Genomic DNA, 17,750 nt, shown 5'->3' on the forward strand with positions numbered 1-17,750 from the left:
TTCCTGCGGATATCGTCCCCAATTGGATCCACACGTCACTCAACTACAGCTCCACCCTTTCGTCCATTAGTGAACACTTTTGGCCAAACACCAAATATATGGCCTCAAAACAATTACCCACAAACCACTGGGTGACGTCACGTTGGCAATGTTAATTAAATCTTTTTTATACAGTTTATATGTCCAAGCAAATACCTGCAAACTAATGGCATTCCCATCATCCTCAGCTGGGGTTTGAGTAAAGTCCTATTTAACAAATGTTAAATGATAATAATAATAATAATAATATAACACATTATTCAAAATGATGGCGCACATGGTGAACATTACGCCCTCTAAAGGTCGTTATTAGCAGTTATCTCTAAACTCTGCTGTGCAGCCACGAGCATGGCAGTGGAGTAAATGTGTGATTTATTGCATAATGTAAAACATTCGCTATTACACTTCCAGAGTGAATCGCTCACAAGTGTTTGATTTATCCAGTCTGTATATAAAGAAATATACATCTTTATATACAGTCTATGGATTTATCCAGCTGGTCACATGGAGTTGTAATGCTGGATTTAAGAGGGCTGCAAACAGAAAAGGTTGGGAACGACTGTGATTCACCAGAGGCGCCTGTACTTCAGCGGTACAATAAAGCTCGGAGATGAGTCATGCATGTAAATACAACCCGTGTGTCTCACTGCTCCATGTTTAGTCTGGCCTCAGTGACCCTCACAGTTCACGCTAATGAATGATATCTAACATGAGGACAGGATGAGACAGTTTGAGGGCTGAAAGTTGACGTGGTTAGTCATCACAGAAGACAACAATATGAAACACCTCAAATTTCAACTCAGTTCTTGCAAGATTTTTTTTTCTGGGATGGTTGACCCTTTAAAACCAGAGCCAATTGGCCTTATTTTAGTCAAAAACACGAGAAGAAGGCAACAAGCAACAAAGAAGAAATCGCCAAAAATTAGCAGGAAATAAAAAAACAAAACAAAAGAAAATTACCTGAAAAATAACAAAACAAAACAAGAAAGTTAAATAAATAAATGACCTGGAGATACGTTTGTAATGGTTGCAAACATGACCAGACAGGATGAGTCATAACAACAAAATGAAACTCCTCAAATTTCAATTCAGTTCTTGCAATAATGTTTTACTTGGATTTTTAAACCAGAGCAAAGTGTCTTTATTTCTGTCAAAAACATGAGAAGGCAATGAGCAACAAAAGAAGAAATGAACAAAAATGAGCAAGAAATTAGTAAAATAAAAAACAACATTACAACAAAAAGACATTTACCTGAAAATTAATTAGCAAAACAAACAAAAAAGTAAAGAAATAAAGGAAAGTTTAAAAACAAAAAAAAGACCTGGAAACACATTTAAGTAACATAAAGTTTAACATAAGTTTAAATACGTAGTTATAAACATAGTTTTTCCCCATTTTTTTGTTCTTTCCTTTATGATTTTTTTTTCAAACTTTTAAAAAATAACTTTCTAAATCTAGCACTTTCTTGCAATATGTGGAACATTTATTACACAGTTGCTCATTGCCTTTTACCCCACATTTTTCCCCAATGCTCAGGGCTCAAGGGTTTAAATACTTGCAAAAGGCACCTGAAAACAGCACACAAAGGGTTAACAAAAAAAAATTGTGGGGGTTTATGTATATGGAAGGCCCCGTCAGCCAAAAACTGTCATGGACCATCTCTGACTCAAAGACTGCTGCTTTGCTATGTCATATTCAATATCTAATAAACTGTAATCACTTCAATGCTTATTACCATTAAAATACAAATAAATTCATGTCATTCTTAAATCTTCTTCCCCGCTTAATAAATCTCCACCTGCGTGGATCCAAAATCATAAAATGCTCAGAACAAGAGGGAGCAAGCAGCACCACACTTAAAACACAGTCTTGCATTATTTATAACCACCAACTAAGTAAATTCCCAATGAAGCCGAGCTAATTAGGCGCATAACCAACACAAAAACCCGAGTCAGACTTACATTTTCAATAATACATTTTATTCCATTAAAGATTCTTTTTTTCTAATTGTACACTGGAATGTTAAGATTCCCCTTCAGTAATTTAGTTAAAAATGCTCAATCTAGTCATTTTCAACCCCACATCCACACAACCATTGCTAAATTGAAATTTGGGGAGTACAAATGGAAGAAAAAAAAAAAAAAAAAAAATAACATGAAAGACAAATGTTATATCTCGAGTAATGTTGATGTTCTGTGAGATTGTAAGTAAAGGATGACGGGGTGATGAGCAGCAGAGTTTAGGAGGGCTCCTGTGGCGTCTCTGCTTACCTGATGTGAGGCGAGTGGGTCGAGTATCACGCTGGCAGTCCCTGCTCTGTGTGTGTGCGCGTGCATGGATTTGCACCATCATGCTAACACACATCCACCCCAATCTCAGATCTAAAACGCCTCGTGTGATGTTGGATTAAGGGCTTAGATGTTGTTTCTGGGCTGCGTTCAAAGTCCTTTTTACCCTGATATCAGAGGGCAGATCACTGGACTTAAATGGACCAGAGTGAAACGCGGCGTCTCTTTTGGACAAAGTGAGGAGTGGCTGCAATGGTGTTACCAAAAATAAAAAATAAAGATAAGAAAATTCAACAGATGCAATCGTTAAATGCATTTACTGGTGGGTGACTTTGCCCTGCAGCTGAGAATTCCTTCCAAAGTCCTGCTCCTCACGATCAAATTTCAATATCCAGATTAGTGGTAAACATGACAAATTATACATCAAACAGTAAAAAATAGTTAAAAATAAAAAGGACAAAAGTTTTGCTGATGATAACTGCAGACAGTACGACAATATACTGAGCACAGAGCCATGTTTTGCTTTCAGCCAAGTGTTACCTCTACGAAAAAAAGTCCTCACGAGGAAGGAAAAAAAAAAACTCGTCTGAAGTGAGATATCAATAGAGCAAATCACAATAGTTTTACGATTAAAGAGTGACAGGCTTATAATGATTGAGACAGCTACAGTTCTGCAGTTATTATGGATAAGAAAATCTGAAAACAAAGAAAGCAAGAACCCCGTTTCGGCTTTATCGATGAACCATTGCAACGCGACTGAAGAAGAAAAAGGGCGTGGAGGATGCGGGATGCTAAACTACCAGCGCTCGTTCTCGTGGAGACTGACACGGCGGCCTCCTCAGTGGTCCCTGTTCTCCCCTCTCTCGCCCCGGGGCAGGGTCTTAACCGATAGACCGCAGTCATCCTCTACTTAAGTCTCAAGTCCTCTTTACAGTTCTGCTCGGCGAACACAACAGCATCAGTGTAGTTTTCTCTTTTTTTGTGTGTTTGTTGGTTTTTCCGCTTCAATTAACTCTATATATAGATGATCCTCTCTCATACAAACATATAAATACACCACCGCTGCTCTGCTCCACCACAGGAAGAGGCTTTGCCGGAGGGCTGACGCAGTCCTGTCGATGTACAGTCTCTGAAATAGTATACAGGGTGGGCAGGCAAGAAATCTTCAATCTTTCTCTGTAGCATAGATTTGGACTTTTTTTTTTTCTTGGTGATTTTTTTGTTTGATTTTGTGGTTTTGTTTGAATTTTCTTATTTTACAGGATTTCATATTTGTCGACAACAAAGGAGGTTTCTGAAGAGAATCTAACAGAGCTGTCGCCGTCTACGTGAGTCACTTTGGTAACCTGGAAAAAAAGACGAAAAAAAGGAAGTTTATCATTTGAAACATGCGGGAGTGAGTTCAACTATTGATCACTGACTAGTCTGTTATTTGATTAATGAGTTAGAGTATTTTTTTAAAGAAAAAAAGTTAAAATTATTTGATTGTGAAATCTTTCCTGTCTCTTTTCTCCTCTATGACAGTAAACTGAATGTATTTGTGCTGTGGACAAAACATGACATTTGAGGACGCCCCCTCGGGCTTTTGTCACAATTTTATGACATTTTACAGAGCAAACAACTAACTCATTAATCAGGAAAACAATCAACAGATTTTTCTACCATGACAGTAATCGAACAGGTAACGTTGTTCTCAGACCCACCTGGATGTCGCAGTAGTTGCGCTTGGACACAAAGGACACGGCGATGGGGAAGAAGTCGTTGGGCTGTCCGGCGATGCTGAACTCCAGGCTGCCGGTCTTGTTGTTGGCATCGATGACGGGTAGGCACCACTCCAGGATGTTTCGCCGGCTGTCATGTTTGTACTCTCCATCCAAATCACCGATGACGGGAGCTCCCACACCAGACCTGCAGAGGAAGAGCAAAACAGAAAACAAGTCACTCCCAATTCAACGTTTTGCACAAAAACTGGCGTGTTAACAGATTCGTGGTGTCAGAAACACTTTGTGAAGAATCTCAGTCACATAAAACACAGATTTCTGAAACCGTATAAAACTATTATTTTTACCTCATTTCAGCCACATCCTTAAAATCTGATGGAGCTTCACACTCGGCATGTTTACATGACGTTAGAAAAGTGCAGTTATTGTGTTCTAAAATACATGCAAACATGTTAGTGCAACCGAAATCTGACTAACACATGCAGATAATTTCATTGAAAGTCGAAGTATATATATACATATTTATATTATATATGGACTTTGAGTGGACTATGTGATCTGCACATGCTCCTCGTCTCGCCGGCCTCTCTCAGTGTTTGATTGTGATTGTTTGTCATTTATGAGGGAGGAAGGTTTCAGGCATTTAGAAAGATGTAAGCAACTTGAAAATGTAGTTTTTTATATTTATTTTGAATAAAAAAAAGTCACACCCCACACCCAGCCCCCTGCTGCTGTGGACGCGGCAGCAGCAAAACATACTTTAGCCACCTCAAAAAAAACAGTACAATTGTAACTTCACACTGTATTTGCATGTTCGCTCCTCTTTACCTTTAACAGCTGATGGAGGCAGCGGTAAACCAGTGTGCGGTCAAACAGACACTCGCATACAAACCAGAGTGTTAAGTCTTATCACTTAAATACTATTTCAGACACTTTTCCACAAGAATATAGTTTGAAGAAAAACATTTTAATGTTTGTTCATGTTAATCTCAGGTCAGGACATCAAAAACGGGGACAAATGGTGGCTTTTTATGTGTCAATAACCAACGACACAAACTCTTTTAGAGCTTCTACATGTGTTAAAAAAGATGTACGTACGGTACAGGGATGCTGATGACCACGTCGTTCAGCTCGAGGCTCTCCTCCTGCAGCTCGTATTCAATGTTGACATCGCAGCCGGTGCCACTCTCTGAAGGCCAGCAGTTTACTGTGGACAAAACAAGACACATTAGAGTCTCACTGTACAAACATTAGGTGGGTTTCCTTTACAGATTTGCACAAAAATAAAGCAATTTTTCAAAATGTCGATAAAAAATAATCTTAAGATGACTGTGTTTCCACTGAGTGATGTTATGCAATTTAAAACATTAGCAGGTTTATTTCTGTTGCAGCCACCGCACTAGCCGTCATTATTTCCAATCCAAGGCCACGTAGGCGTGTTATGTGAGCGATAATGGAAAGGCGAGCCTCTTATTCGTGGGAACGGCCACGTATGAGGGATTTCTGGGAGCTGATAGTCCACGATTTCACAGAGGAATTGTGAATTCAAAACTTCCAAATGATCCGCTCAACTTTTAAGAGTTATGTGATGCAATAACAGCTCTTGGAGCTCCTGCTGCATCATGAGGGAACCAGTTCCTACTGACAAGCACAGACATGATCATGCGACTTAGACCTACATGGCTTTTTCAAACGCCTGAAACACCACCTCATGCAAGAGTAAAAACTTTGTGATAACTGAAAACCCGCCTACAGTGAATAACCGTAAACCACAAAACTCTCATTGTCTCATGAACAGTTAGTCCTCAGATTTGGCTCATGTATTGACTCTTACTGGTTAGAGGTATGAGGGACTCGTCTGTGGTCTGTAGTCTCCACTTCAGCACACCAACATCGTTGTTGAGAGGGAAGGACTTCTCCGGGTTCTTCAGGCCGATCACCGACTCGGCTGTGAACATCTTCTTGTCCACGTTGGGATGTGTCTGAGAAGACAAGACAGACAGAAACAGATTTATCACAAATACTGTCATAGGTTGTGTGTTGATGTATGTACACACAACAGTAACCCGTATGGACTCTGGTGCATTTCACACTTTTCATTCTTCATCTTCTTTGATAGTTTGGCTTTTTTTTTGGCCGTGTTCATGCATATGGCATGCATTTTGGCAAGATTGTGTATTTTTGTTTAATCTTGGGATTTCTGGCTCAGCTCCGACAAAAGGTCTAAAATACACAGTGGAAACTAAACTGTTACATTCATGTTGTTAAGTGCAAAAAATGCTCCATTGAAACCCATTCAAACTGACATTTTTGATCCCACAGCCATCAAAGCTGAAAAACATGACTTTTGTTATTTCTGGGTGTCATTCTGGGCTTTTACTTTGGAATTTGTCATTTTTACTATTTCCCACCTGATGACATAATTTTTACCATATTTGGCATATGGAGGAAATACGTGCTATTTCCTCTAATAGCACTGTCACAATCAATGTTGCTGCAAATCACTGACATATCCCAGACTGTGATAATCAAAAAGAAATCTACTCTGCATGTATTGAAAACAATTCATTTTTTGTTTTTTTTCCATTTAAAAGCAAAGTGGCATCATGACAAAAACCTGGCATTCAAAGGGCTAAAATTCTGAAAATTAATAATTATTTGATATCTGTGATTAAGACTGCTGCTGATTAAAAAATAAACTCAATGAAAGTAGAAAATCATATTAATATTTAATATTTTTTACAGTATGAGTGTGAGTATCAGACACTGCTCAAAAAACAGTAATGTGTAAAAATCAATGTTAAATGCTAAAAATTATCATTTTTTTGTGTTTTTCCATCTAAAAACATAGTGGCATCATGACAAAAACCAAACATTGAAAAGGTTAAAATTCTGAAAATTGATGATTATTTGATATTCATCAATAAGACTGAAAATAGAAAATAATATTAAAGAATGATATTTTTTTAAACTTAATTTTGAAAGGCGCACACACGAGTGTGTGTTATAATAAAGGGTTAAAATACTAAAAATGAAAGGGCAACAGGTTTTGAGAAATATTTTTGCAGTAACTGTTGTTTTATTTGTCTTCTTTCACTTTTTTCCTCTCTGTTGCCTGTGTGAAAAACATGAAAGATAACCTCCCACATGTAGCCTCCTCTAATATCATTTTTTATTTTATTTTTTTTCCATCATATTAACTGAAGCTACTCAGTCATATGTCATAAAACGGTCTGCGGAAGATGTTGATAATATTTGGTAAACCTACTTGCAGCTGCAGTCCTTTGTTGTCATTATTGTTGATGACGAGGCGGATGCGTCCGTTCTTGTCGTCTGTGACTCGGAGCGTCACCATGCCCAGCACTTCCATGTTCTGCAGGCCGCCGTCACGGCCGCAGGTCAGCGAGATCTTTTCCTCCACGCGCAGATGTACGCTGGAGAGGAAACACATCCGAACATGTTTTAAACTAAAATAAACAGTCAAATCAGGTCACACTTAAAGGGGACCTGTAGTGCTTCTTTTTTCTGCTGAATATATAATGTTATAATGTCAGATGTTCATATGAAAACAAAATCTCACGGTGACGCATCCTGTTGTTACGATGGTTTATGTTTGTGGATCAGCCTGCCTGAAGACCCGAGGGCAGCACAGAGGGTTATTTATCATTTATTTATTTATTTATGGGTGCACGCACAGAACGCAGAGTCCAGTTAAAGAACGACTAAATTGCGTAGCCAGATTTTAAGAAAATTGATTTAGACCGATTTCAGTCGAACATTTTAAGTTCTTTTAAGTCGGACGAACACAATTCGACTTTTTCTAACATCATGTAAAAGTACTAGGGCTGTCAAAATAAAGTGTTAAAAAAAATGTTAATTAATCACAGGAAAAATAACGTGTTAAAATCGCTGATTAATCGCGTTCGTTGTTGCCTTTTGGCCCAGTGCGTCATTTAGGCCACAGTGGCTTTGTGAAATGAATTTTCGTACCATCAGAGTACTTCAAACATGAAATATCACCTCAACACAAAGCATTTAGCAGAGAGCCAGGAGGTCCGAGCTAACACGGCCTCTGACAGTATGAGCCTCGTCGAACCGCACTCGACCAGGCGTTCAGACGCAAACTGAGTCCGCCTGTGACCGACGAACTTGCAAAATGGATTCAGTAGACTGCAGACCAGTTTGGGTTATAAGAGGCTTTACAGATAGCATCCTCTGAGCTCTGCGTGTGTCCAAAATCCAGCAGCTTTACAGCGAAGAAAAGAGGAAAAAAGAAGGTGAAGTGCCGAGGGCTGAATTTATTGCGCTGACTGTGGATCACTTCACTTCAGGTAACAATCACAACGACCTCCGAGTTACTGCACACGTCACTGACAGAGCGGACACTTAGATTCTTCTTTAATTCACTCATCTGTCCAATTTCAACCAAACTGACATTTTAAAAATACTTTCACAGCAAAAATGTAAGCGATTATTTAGACTAATTACTCACACAGCATTTAATTATTCGATTATTTTTTTAAATCGCTTGACAGACCTAAAACATGAATAAGAGTCAGAGAGTTAACACTGGATTGTGCCGTTCTTCATCACAATAACCTCCATTTCCAACATTAGTTTTGCAGTTTGGTCATTTTGACAAAAACAATAAAGCAGTTTAAAAAGAGTGCAATGATCTAGAACAAGATTTTTCTGCTCAACTTATTATTAGAATAATCAACGTTTAGGGTGCAGCCTCAGTCGTAATTCTGGGTTTTGAGTTACAGCGTGTCACACACATCATCAACCTTCAATATCACTTTTGTCATCACATTCAGAAAGTTTCTTTTACCTGTTTGTTCTCCTCATTGTCATCAGATTATCAGAACTAATAAATATGTCAACATTTGCTGATTAAATAATGCTTTGTCAAGGTGATGACCACTTCTATGCTCACACAAACTCCTCAGTATATTTCTGTCGGCACTGAGTCCTTTATAAACACCGACATCTGCAGAGGAAAAACAGCGTTTGGTCATACAGACGGAGCTGAGTCCTCACCTCTCCACATTGACTGGTGGTGGTAGAACTTTAGAAACATCCGAGCCTCTCTTTCCTGTGGTGGGCATGATGGTTTCACCCTCCGACTTAAGCTTGTCAACAAAGTTGTCCACTTCTTTCCCTTTAGCACCCAGTTTGAGCGCCTTACTGGGCCCACTTGGTCTGGAAAAAAAACAAAAAAACACTCAACATTCATGGTGGTCTTCAACCATTAAAAGAACCTTTTGTTTTATTATTTTGATGTTTGTTAAATGAATTACTATTCTTTTTTTAAAATTCTTTTCTACTTTTAATATCTATTTATTTATCATATTTAATCTAACTAATTTATGGATTTGGTTTATTTGTCATCTTTTATTATTACAATTCTTATTGTTATTGTCATTGTTTGTTCTCTTTTCTCTGTGGGAGTGGGTCACTTGAGTGGATTTATATTTGTATATTGACATAATTTATTTTTTTGATGTGCAGTTGAATCTTCAGCAAAAATATTGTTTTAAAAATTAAAAAAAACATCAACTTTTAAACACATCCAGTCAGAAAAACTCCAGTGACTGCCCACAAAAGTCCCTCTGCAACCCAACACAAGTGCAAAAAGAGACGTTCAGACCCGAAAGGCTTTCACTTGCTGTACCTGACTGGAGTTGGTGTGATCTTGGGCTTCTCGGGCTCAACGATGGTGTCTGTGATGATGGACCCTGAGGAGACGCTGGTCATGCCGGCGCTGCCGAAACCGCCGAAAGCTGGCACCTTCTTCCCAGAGCGCTCGGCGTCCCTCCTGGCCTGCTGCAGCTCCTTGGCCTTCCTCCTCATCTCTGCTTTGGCCTCTCTTTCCTGAGTCTGTAGTTTAACAAAACAACATTTAAATTTATTCTAAATTACAACACGGAAACACTCAAAATCAGGGTTCCTGCAGCTTAAGTCATGTTAAATTTAAGACTTTTTAAATGCCACTCGGAATGAAATAACCAAATTTGAAGAGGGACAATTCATGTTGCCCAAATGTTATGACATAAAATATGAAATTTTAAGATTATCTATCTCACATATTGGAATAAAAACCCTATTTTGGATGAAATACACTGAAGACAATAAATATATTATCTCATTATAAAAGTATCTATTTAGTTTACCAAAAGAAATGGAAACATCTGCCGCCTCTATCTGGATTTCTTGGTGATTTTGTGTTTTTTTACTCTGCATGTAAGATTTCACTGCTTGGATTCCCAACATGACGAGTTTAAGAGGAGGAACTTAATAAAATATTTAAAAAGAATTAAAAAAAAACAAATAGATGTCACCAATTATTTAAAAATTTTACAATGCAACATCAGAGATAACAATTCATAAAATGCTACTTCCCATGTCTGAGAACTTTTAAGACTTTTGAAAAAGATTACTTTAATTTAAGACGTTTTTTTTAGATTAATGAATTCAATGCCTTTTGAGGATTTTTAAGAATCGGCAGGAACTCTGGAAATGCAGTTTTGCATTTGCACTGGTGTTTTAATTGCTGCAAACTATCGCAGTGTTGAGAGATAAAAATAGTAGACCCAGATTTCCATAAAAATGCGTGTGATCTCACCTCTCTGACAGCACGGAAAACCTTCTCCTCGTGGGAATCCATCTCTGTGAAGGTGCGGATCTGAGCCAGGTTGACGTTCTCTCTGTAGCCCAGTGCCACAATCTCATCGAAGGCAAAGATCAGGTCGAAACAGTGCTCCGATATTTCGCTCTCCTCCAGCACACGACAGTATTCTGGGATCTGAAATGGCAGGGAAAGAAAAATGAAGATTCGACAAGTTTGAGCATCTGAAACGTGCTGCGAGTTAGGACTTGACAATTAAAATATGGCTTTAAAATAATGATGATAATAATGATATTTTAAAGCTTTAGTGTAATACATGATATATATATGAACATTTTTAAATGACCTTTAAACTAATGTTAACTACTAAACTACAAAATTACTGGATGAACAGCAGTTACAATAAAGTTAAATCAAGTAGCTACTAGTTAAATACACTACTGTTGAAATAACATTTAATAAAATACGGTTATAAGGAAGTTAAATTAAGTACTTTTATAATGTAACTTTAATGTAAAGTATTTTTATAATTAAGTAAATCAAAGCGGGACCCATGATGCTTTTATTTTGCCTTTCTCAGGTCAGAAGTGTTGATGTTTTTGTTGTGGACTTAAAGATTTCGGTCAACAGTTGGATGTTAGCATTAGCAGACAGTTAAACAGATACCGCAGCTCCTTTAACCACGAGGTTTCATTCACTGTGAGCGACAAACTAACAGCTCTGCAGGTCATATACTGTTAATATTTTCAAGTTGCACTGGTGCTCTGTGGTCGAAAAATGCGGCCAAATAGTCGCGATCGAAGCTCTGCAGATAGAAAAACAGACGCCTCACCAGCTTATTCTACCGCCATGCCCACTGATTTCAGTTAGACTGTCACCACAGCGCCGTTAAACTTGATTAATTCTCTGTAAGCTGGAAACAAACTAACAAACTTCAGTTCATGTATTAATAGTATTTGCAAATGGCAGTAGTGCTCCATGGTAGCAAAATGTGACTAAACAGTCACAGTCTGGAGCTCTGCAAAAGCCCTGCTTTGTGTGTGTGTCTCTGTGAGAGGCACTTTGACAATTATACTCGATGTTCGTGACATATTCATTTAAAATATATCACACGTGGAACAAGTCGTGATACCTTCAGTATATACACGACATATCGCCCACCCAGACAACAAGGGAGAGATGTGAAACTTTTTAAAAAGTGGCAGAAAAACCATTTCTACAATACAGTCTAGGTAAAAAGCTTGACTACTGACAACACCACTGATCACAATCTGATACTGAAAAACTTTTTAACACTAAGATTATTTCAAGCATTCGGATTCTTTCAGTATGTTTTTGTTGTGTGTACCTTTCACCTACATTTGATAAGCTGTTAACAGTTTCCTAATTTATGCATGTTAAACAAACACCAGTTGTACAGTATAAATAGCAGAGCTTGATGTTCAAAACCTTGAGCATAAACACGTCATGCTCTAAGCAACTGTAATGAACATCCTTTTATTAACCCATGATCATGTATCCTAAAGCTTCAGGAAACTTTGTAATAAATAAAGAAATTGTAATCCGTCACGATTGTAATTTAAGTTCTTCCACACTGGAGAAAACATTAATAACTAAAAGTTTACCCTGACTCTATTTCTACTCTCTTTCTCATTCACACTATAAGCTGATCACTCAAAACACCTATTGAATGCAATTAAGATTGTATTCCAGTTTTTATCTAATACACAAAGCAGAAATACAACAAATTACAATAGTTTTGAAAAAGCAAAATGGGTGTCAGATTAATTAACCTCACAGTTAAACAGAAGTTTAATCTTACATTAGTGGACTAGTTTTAAAGTAGGAAAACACACAGAAAACAGTCAAGATTGAGCACAATTTCATCTACAAGGTTAAATAATGTCCCAAAAAATACTGTGTAGATAATAATTTGTAATTATTAATTACGTTTTAATATCCAAATCGTACTTTTAACACTGCTGAATTATTTGGCACTTACACCTACAAAACATGACAACAACTCACTAAATGACAGTTAGCAGCTAACATTTTTGGAAAATAACATTCTTTTGGAAAATGAAGCTCTTGGTAACGTGCCTATTATCACAACAGCATTTTTCAGGGGTGACGCAATTGCATAGCACACAGCCTATCCTGAGGTTTAAAAAAATATGCATTAAAATGTGATTTAAATGTCTGCATTAATAAAATAATAACTCAATAATGACTTGATAGTAAGTCTAACTGACTAATATTTCTTGTACCAACTAATCAGGTAGCAAAGTTTAAACGACTAATTGCGCACATCCCTACGACATATAAAACCTTTTCTCGTCCACTTTTCTGCTTACTCCCCAAATAATATTCCCATAATTCAATGCAATATCACTTCTTACAATATGACGTATAATAATAAGACGTAGTGCTGAACATGGCTTTGCGTTAAACCTGTAAGTGTTTGCGGTCTTTGCTTGTCAGGCACAACATGAGAGCTAAACTGGAAACAAACACCATGAAAAAAATGTAATGGCTCATAAATGGCTGTGCCAACAAATTTATCCCAGAATATTAATCTTCAAATACTGGTGGAAAATCCCACCCCTAAATTAGGGGTCGACAGATTATCAGCCTGGCTGATTATTGGGGCCGATATTTGGCATTTTCTCAATTATCTGTATCCGCATTTTATTTTAATGATGACCAATAAAAATCAATTAATTAAAAGGTGTGTGTATTACTCCCAATCAACACCAGGAAAGGCCGTCTGCAATATGCAAAGAAAGTGTGAGCATGGGAGGAAGTTTTACTTTGTAAAGGAAACTTTGTAAAGGGAGTACTTTTCATAGAAAAAAAGTCACCAGGAACTTACTGTATATTATGTTAAAAGTTTCAGTTTTGATTAAACATTTGCTAAAGGCATTTAAACAAAGTTTTGTGTGTGAGCTTACTATAATTCAAATTTTGGATATGGGTCTAATTAAGTAATGATAATTACTATCAGTCCTGAAAAACCAATATCGGTCAACCCCTACTCTACATAGACATGACACTAAAATATACCGAGACGCTGGAAAAATCTCTAATCACTGCATGTTAGAAAACTTAAGGATAACAAGGACCATGTGGCAGGTGCTGAGAGGTTTCAGTGACTGGATATGTGAAAAGTATACATCTATTACATGCGGTAATTTGGAATAATTTAAACATAACTATTACGAACTAAAGCTACAGAAGGGATATCAATAAAGCAATTACCATTTCCTTATACTGCCACCAGACATGTTAACTTTCCACCAAACAGATGATGGACATAATTTAATTTCCAGACACAAACAGAAACAGAGCGTCAGCTCCATGTCTTCTTACCACACGGGAGAAGAGTCTGAGCGTCTCCAAGTCCTCCAGGATGTTGCTGTTCTTGGTGGTGATGAGGACCATGTAGAGTTTCTCCAGTGGCTGGTACACATAGCGAACACTGTCTGTTTCCACAAAGGTGTGCTGCTTTCCCGTGTTCATGAGTTTAGGGAATGCAGCCAGAAGACCCTCAATACGCGTCCGGGTCATTTCCACAAACTGCCGCGATACGATGGCCTTGCCGGCCTTGGTGCACACCGCCGCTGCCAACAGCACCTGCAAGGGAATAATAAAGTTGTCTAAGATACTGCCCACAGAGCTTCAGTGTTATAACACATTGTGCATGCATTATATGTTTAGGCATGAAAATGCTACTGAGAGGTAAAACTACGTTATGGAGCTAAAGGAACTTTACACATAAATTAGGCTGATAGTTCCCCGTTTTACTTCAACTTGCAGAGTTCCCACTAATGTTTTAATCTTTCTAGGGAGAATAAATCTTGCCAAGTTAAACATCAGCAAATTTCTTATTGTCTTCAAACAAAATTGTGGTAGATTCAGCATACACATAACCCACTCAGCTACAAGTACAACTTGTATTATTGGTTCGCACTGCTCAAGGCAACCTGACAATTTATTCCAAATAATTTCTGCCACAGATATAATGTGTATGCACAATCTGACAAAGCTGCCAGATGATTTAAGAAGACCTTAAGTCATGTTTCTGACTCAATATTTATCACATCAGCAACTTCCAAGTTGCTTAATTTGTACATGGTTCTTTAATTAAAACTTTTTCCCCCATTATTTAATAATCTCTTTATCGCTAACATTCAATTTCATAATTACTCAACATGAAAAGCACTCCACATCCCCAGTCACAAACCACTTCATCACAACGTAGTATCACATACACAGTTTCCAAAATATGGAATTCATTTCCTCAACTGGTTAGACGTTCTCCTTCATCATTCAAAAAAAATCTGTGAAAAATATCCTACTATAACAATAGACCAACCTTATGTGTGTTTTTTCATGTTTACCTGTTCCTCTTCTCTTTCCTTAACATAATTATTTTTGTTGTCATCTGCTTGTCTCTTCTTATTTATATTTTTACATATATAAGATGTAAGATTGTTTGTTTTAATCAATTCAAAGAGGGTGTTTTTGTCTATTCTTGGAATTTCCAGCTCTGCTCCCATGATAAGTCTAAAATACATTGTGTAAACAAAATGTTATTATTATTATTATTATTATTATTATTATTATTATTATTATTAATGATAATGTTAAGAAACTGTATGCACTTGTTGATAGTTTCATAGAGAACCCCACTTATCAAGCCCCTTGAGGGTTTTCTGGGTTTCCACTGCATGTCTCATTTTCTTAAAATGTATAACACTGCCGTTTCGATGTCAGATTAAAGGGCTGACTGATATTTCTCATTTTGCCAATAATCTGTATCTGCATTTTATTTGAATGATCGCCACTAAAATTATGATTAATAAAACGTGCAAAGAAAATGTCAGCATGGGAGGAACTTTTACTTTGTACAACCTCAGGGAGCTATTTTTATTTTAATTTTTACTTGACTTAATAAAAAAAGTTGCTGGGAGTTTACTGGATATGATGCTGAAAGTCTTCGTTTTGATTAAACATCTGTCAAAGGCATTTAAACAAAGTTTTGTGTTGGAGTTTGTTATAATTCAAATTCTAAATATTGACAAAGATTTTTATTTACATTGTAAATGCATATCGATTCCAAATATCGGTTATCAGACTCATTAACTACAATAATAATAATAATAATAATAATAATGATAATAATAATAATAGATTTTATTTATATAGCACCTTCCATACATGAAATGCAACTCAAAGTGCTTCACCGAAATAAAAGAGATACATGATGGCATAAAAGCAGTAACAAAGTACACAGATTATGAGATAAAACATGCAAAAAATAATAACAATAAACACACACAAAAAAATTCAAAAAAATACTAATGCATCAACCACACCTTACAACTGCTCACAGACTCTGACTGCTGAATATGCAGAGGAGTTGTTCCATAATCTTGAATTACAGGCACTTAAAACAGCCTTGCAGCTTTTTTTAGGGTTGTTTTTTTTTTTTTTAGTTTTTGGGACTATAAGTAAGTCCAGTCTGATGATCCAAGAGCACGATTAGAGGTGTAACATGATAGAAAGTATGCTGTGAATTAGGGTGACGACTTAAAATCGGTATCGGCCCTGAAAAAACAATACTGCTCTACTGTCTTTTTAAATATGTCCTAAATAAATCAAATGTGCATTGTTCTGCCAACATACTAAAACAAACTTAAAATATCCAATATTTTTAATGGTGTTTGGTGTTCTCAGCACACTGGAGACAGCAGCAGGTACATGTCCAGTACGTTTATCTTCATTTCAGTGAGTTAAATATGACAAACTCTTTGTTTTGCTCTGGTAAATGAATGAAGGAGCTGCGATCAATCCACGTTGACAAGTTAGAAATGAAAGACATCGACTGCGATGGATCTGAACTGGCTTCATATGGACAAGCAACAACAATTAACACCGACACTATTAAATAAATGTTGCTGCAGCTGGCTAACAACGACGATAACACAAATGAAGACATGGATAAGGTGTATTTATGAGCGATATCCAGTGTCGCCTGGTTGAAGATATATGACAGCAGGTAACGTTAGTTAGCTCGGATCCGGCTAATGACAGGAGCTAACGTTAGCGCTAGCTTGTCAAGCTAGTTAACGTCAGCAATGTCTGCACACTCAGAGCCGCCTACTCACCTGAAATTTGACTCTGTGTCATGAAACGACGATTCATTTGCTCGATTTTAACAATTAAACACGCGGTTATAACTGTCAGCCCGATGAAAAGCAACGTTTGTCTTTCCTCGTATCTCGCTCTCGGAGCTAGCTGATACCTAGCCTCAGCTAGCTGCCAGGTTAGCTGGTGTTATGATAATTGCTAGGCCCGATGAAAGCCAGCTTAATATCTCCCGTTTTTCCCGCTGTCACTCACCATTTTGGTCTCTCTCTATGGTACGACGATCTTCCGTCTCTCGTGTGTGTCGGTTTGGTGATCTCTTGTCCCTGTGGAAGAGCGCGGTGCGGGTGTACAGCTGACTTCAGGTTGTGTGATTGTTAGCTCGCTAGCGTCAATATGGCAGCAGCACAGAGCCACGTCTCCACCGGAAGAGCGGCGGCAGAACTGCCCACCGTGCAAACCAATGACGTGGGCCCCAAAATGTTGGCCCTGTTGCATAAATAAGTTACTGTCACCGCTTTCACAGGCGTGTAGCTCTGCTATTTAGACTGTCAGGTGGTGCAAACAACCTAGCAGCTCCGTATATCTACTTTACAGCTGTATTTTCACTGTGTATAAGACTTAGACTTAGACTTAGACACGTTTATTTATCCCACTTGTGGGAAATTAACTTGTCACAGCAGCCGTGTGTACAGAAAAAATATGTAAAATATCAATATATAGAAAATATAAAATATACAAAAGTGCAAAAATAGGCATGTATCAAAGAAGAAGAAAAAAAATGTACAGGTTTTAAATACAAAAATCAAAGATATACCAGAAAAAAAATCAAAGATATACAGATTAAACAAGATGCAGGTAAGAATGTGGGAGAATGAGGGAGCACTGTTGTTGTATTGTAATAAATAGTAATAAGGATAATA

The 17,750-nt window shown here is 37.4% G+C and overlaps 1 protein-coding gene across 1 annotated transcript; it reads right to left on the bottom strand.

Annotated features, from left to right (window-relative positions):
* Positions 1-1,997: 1,997 nt before the first annotated feature.
* LOC121943240 (coatomer subunit delta) lies at positions 1,998-17,292 on the bottom strand. Its single transcript, XM_042486720.2, has 10 exons — positions 17,083-17,292; positions 14,047-14,310; positions 10,675-10,854; positions 9,724-9,929; positions 9,090-9,251; positions 7,318-7,483; positions 5,884-6,031; positions 5,148-5,256; positions 4,032-4,236; positions 1,998-3,674 (listed from the first exon to the last, which is right to left on the bottom strand). The coding sequence occupies exons 1-10, from the start codon at positions 17,083-17,085 to the stop codon at positions 3,585-3,587; spliced, it is 1,533 nt and encodes a 510-aa protein (XP_042342654.1). The 5' UTR covers positions 17,086-17,292; the 3' UTR covers positions 1,998-3,584.
* Between the last annotated feature and the right edge of the window lie 458 nt (positions 17,293-17,750).

This window comes from Plectropomus leopardus, chromosome 6 (genome assembly GCF_026936395.1).
Source record: "Plectropomus leopardus strain MGB_pleo_1.0 chromosome 6, ASM2693639v1, whole genome shotgun sequence".
Classification (NCBI taxonomy): domain Eukaryota; kingdom Metazoa; phylum Chordata; class Actinopteri; order Perciformes; family Serranidae; genus Plectropomus; species Plectropomus leopardus.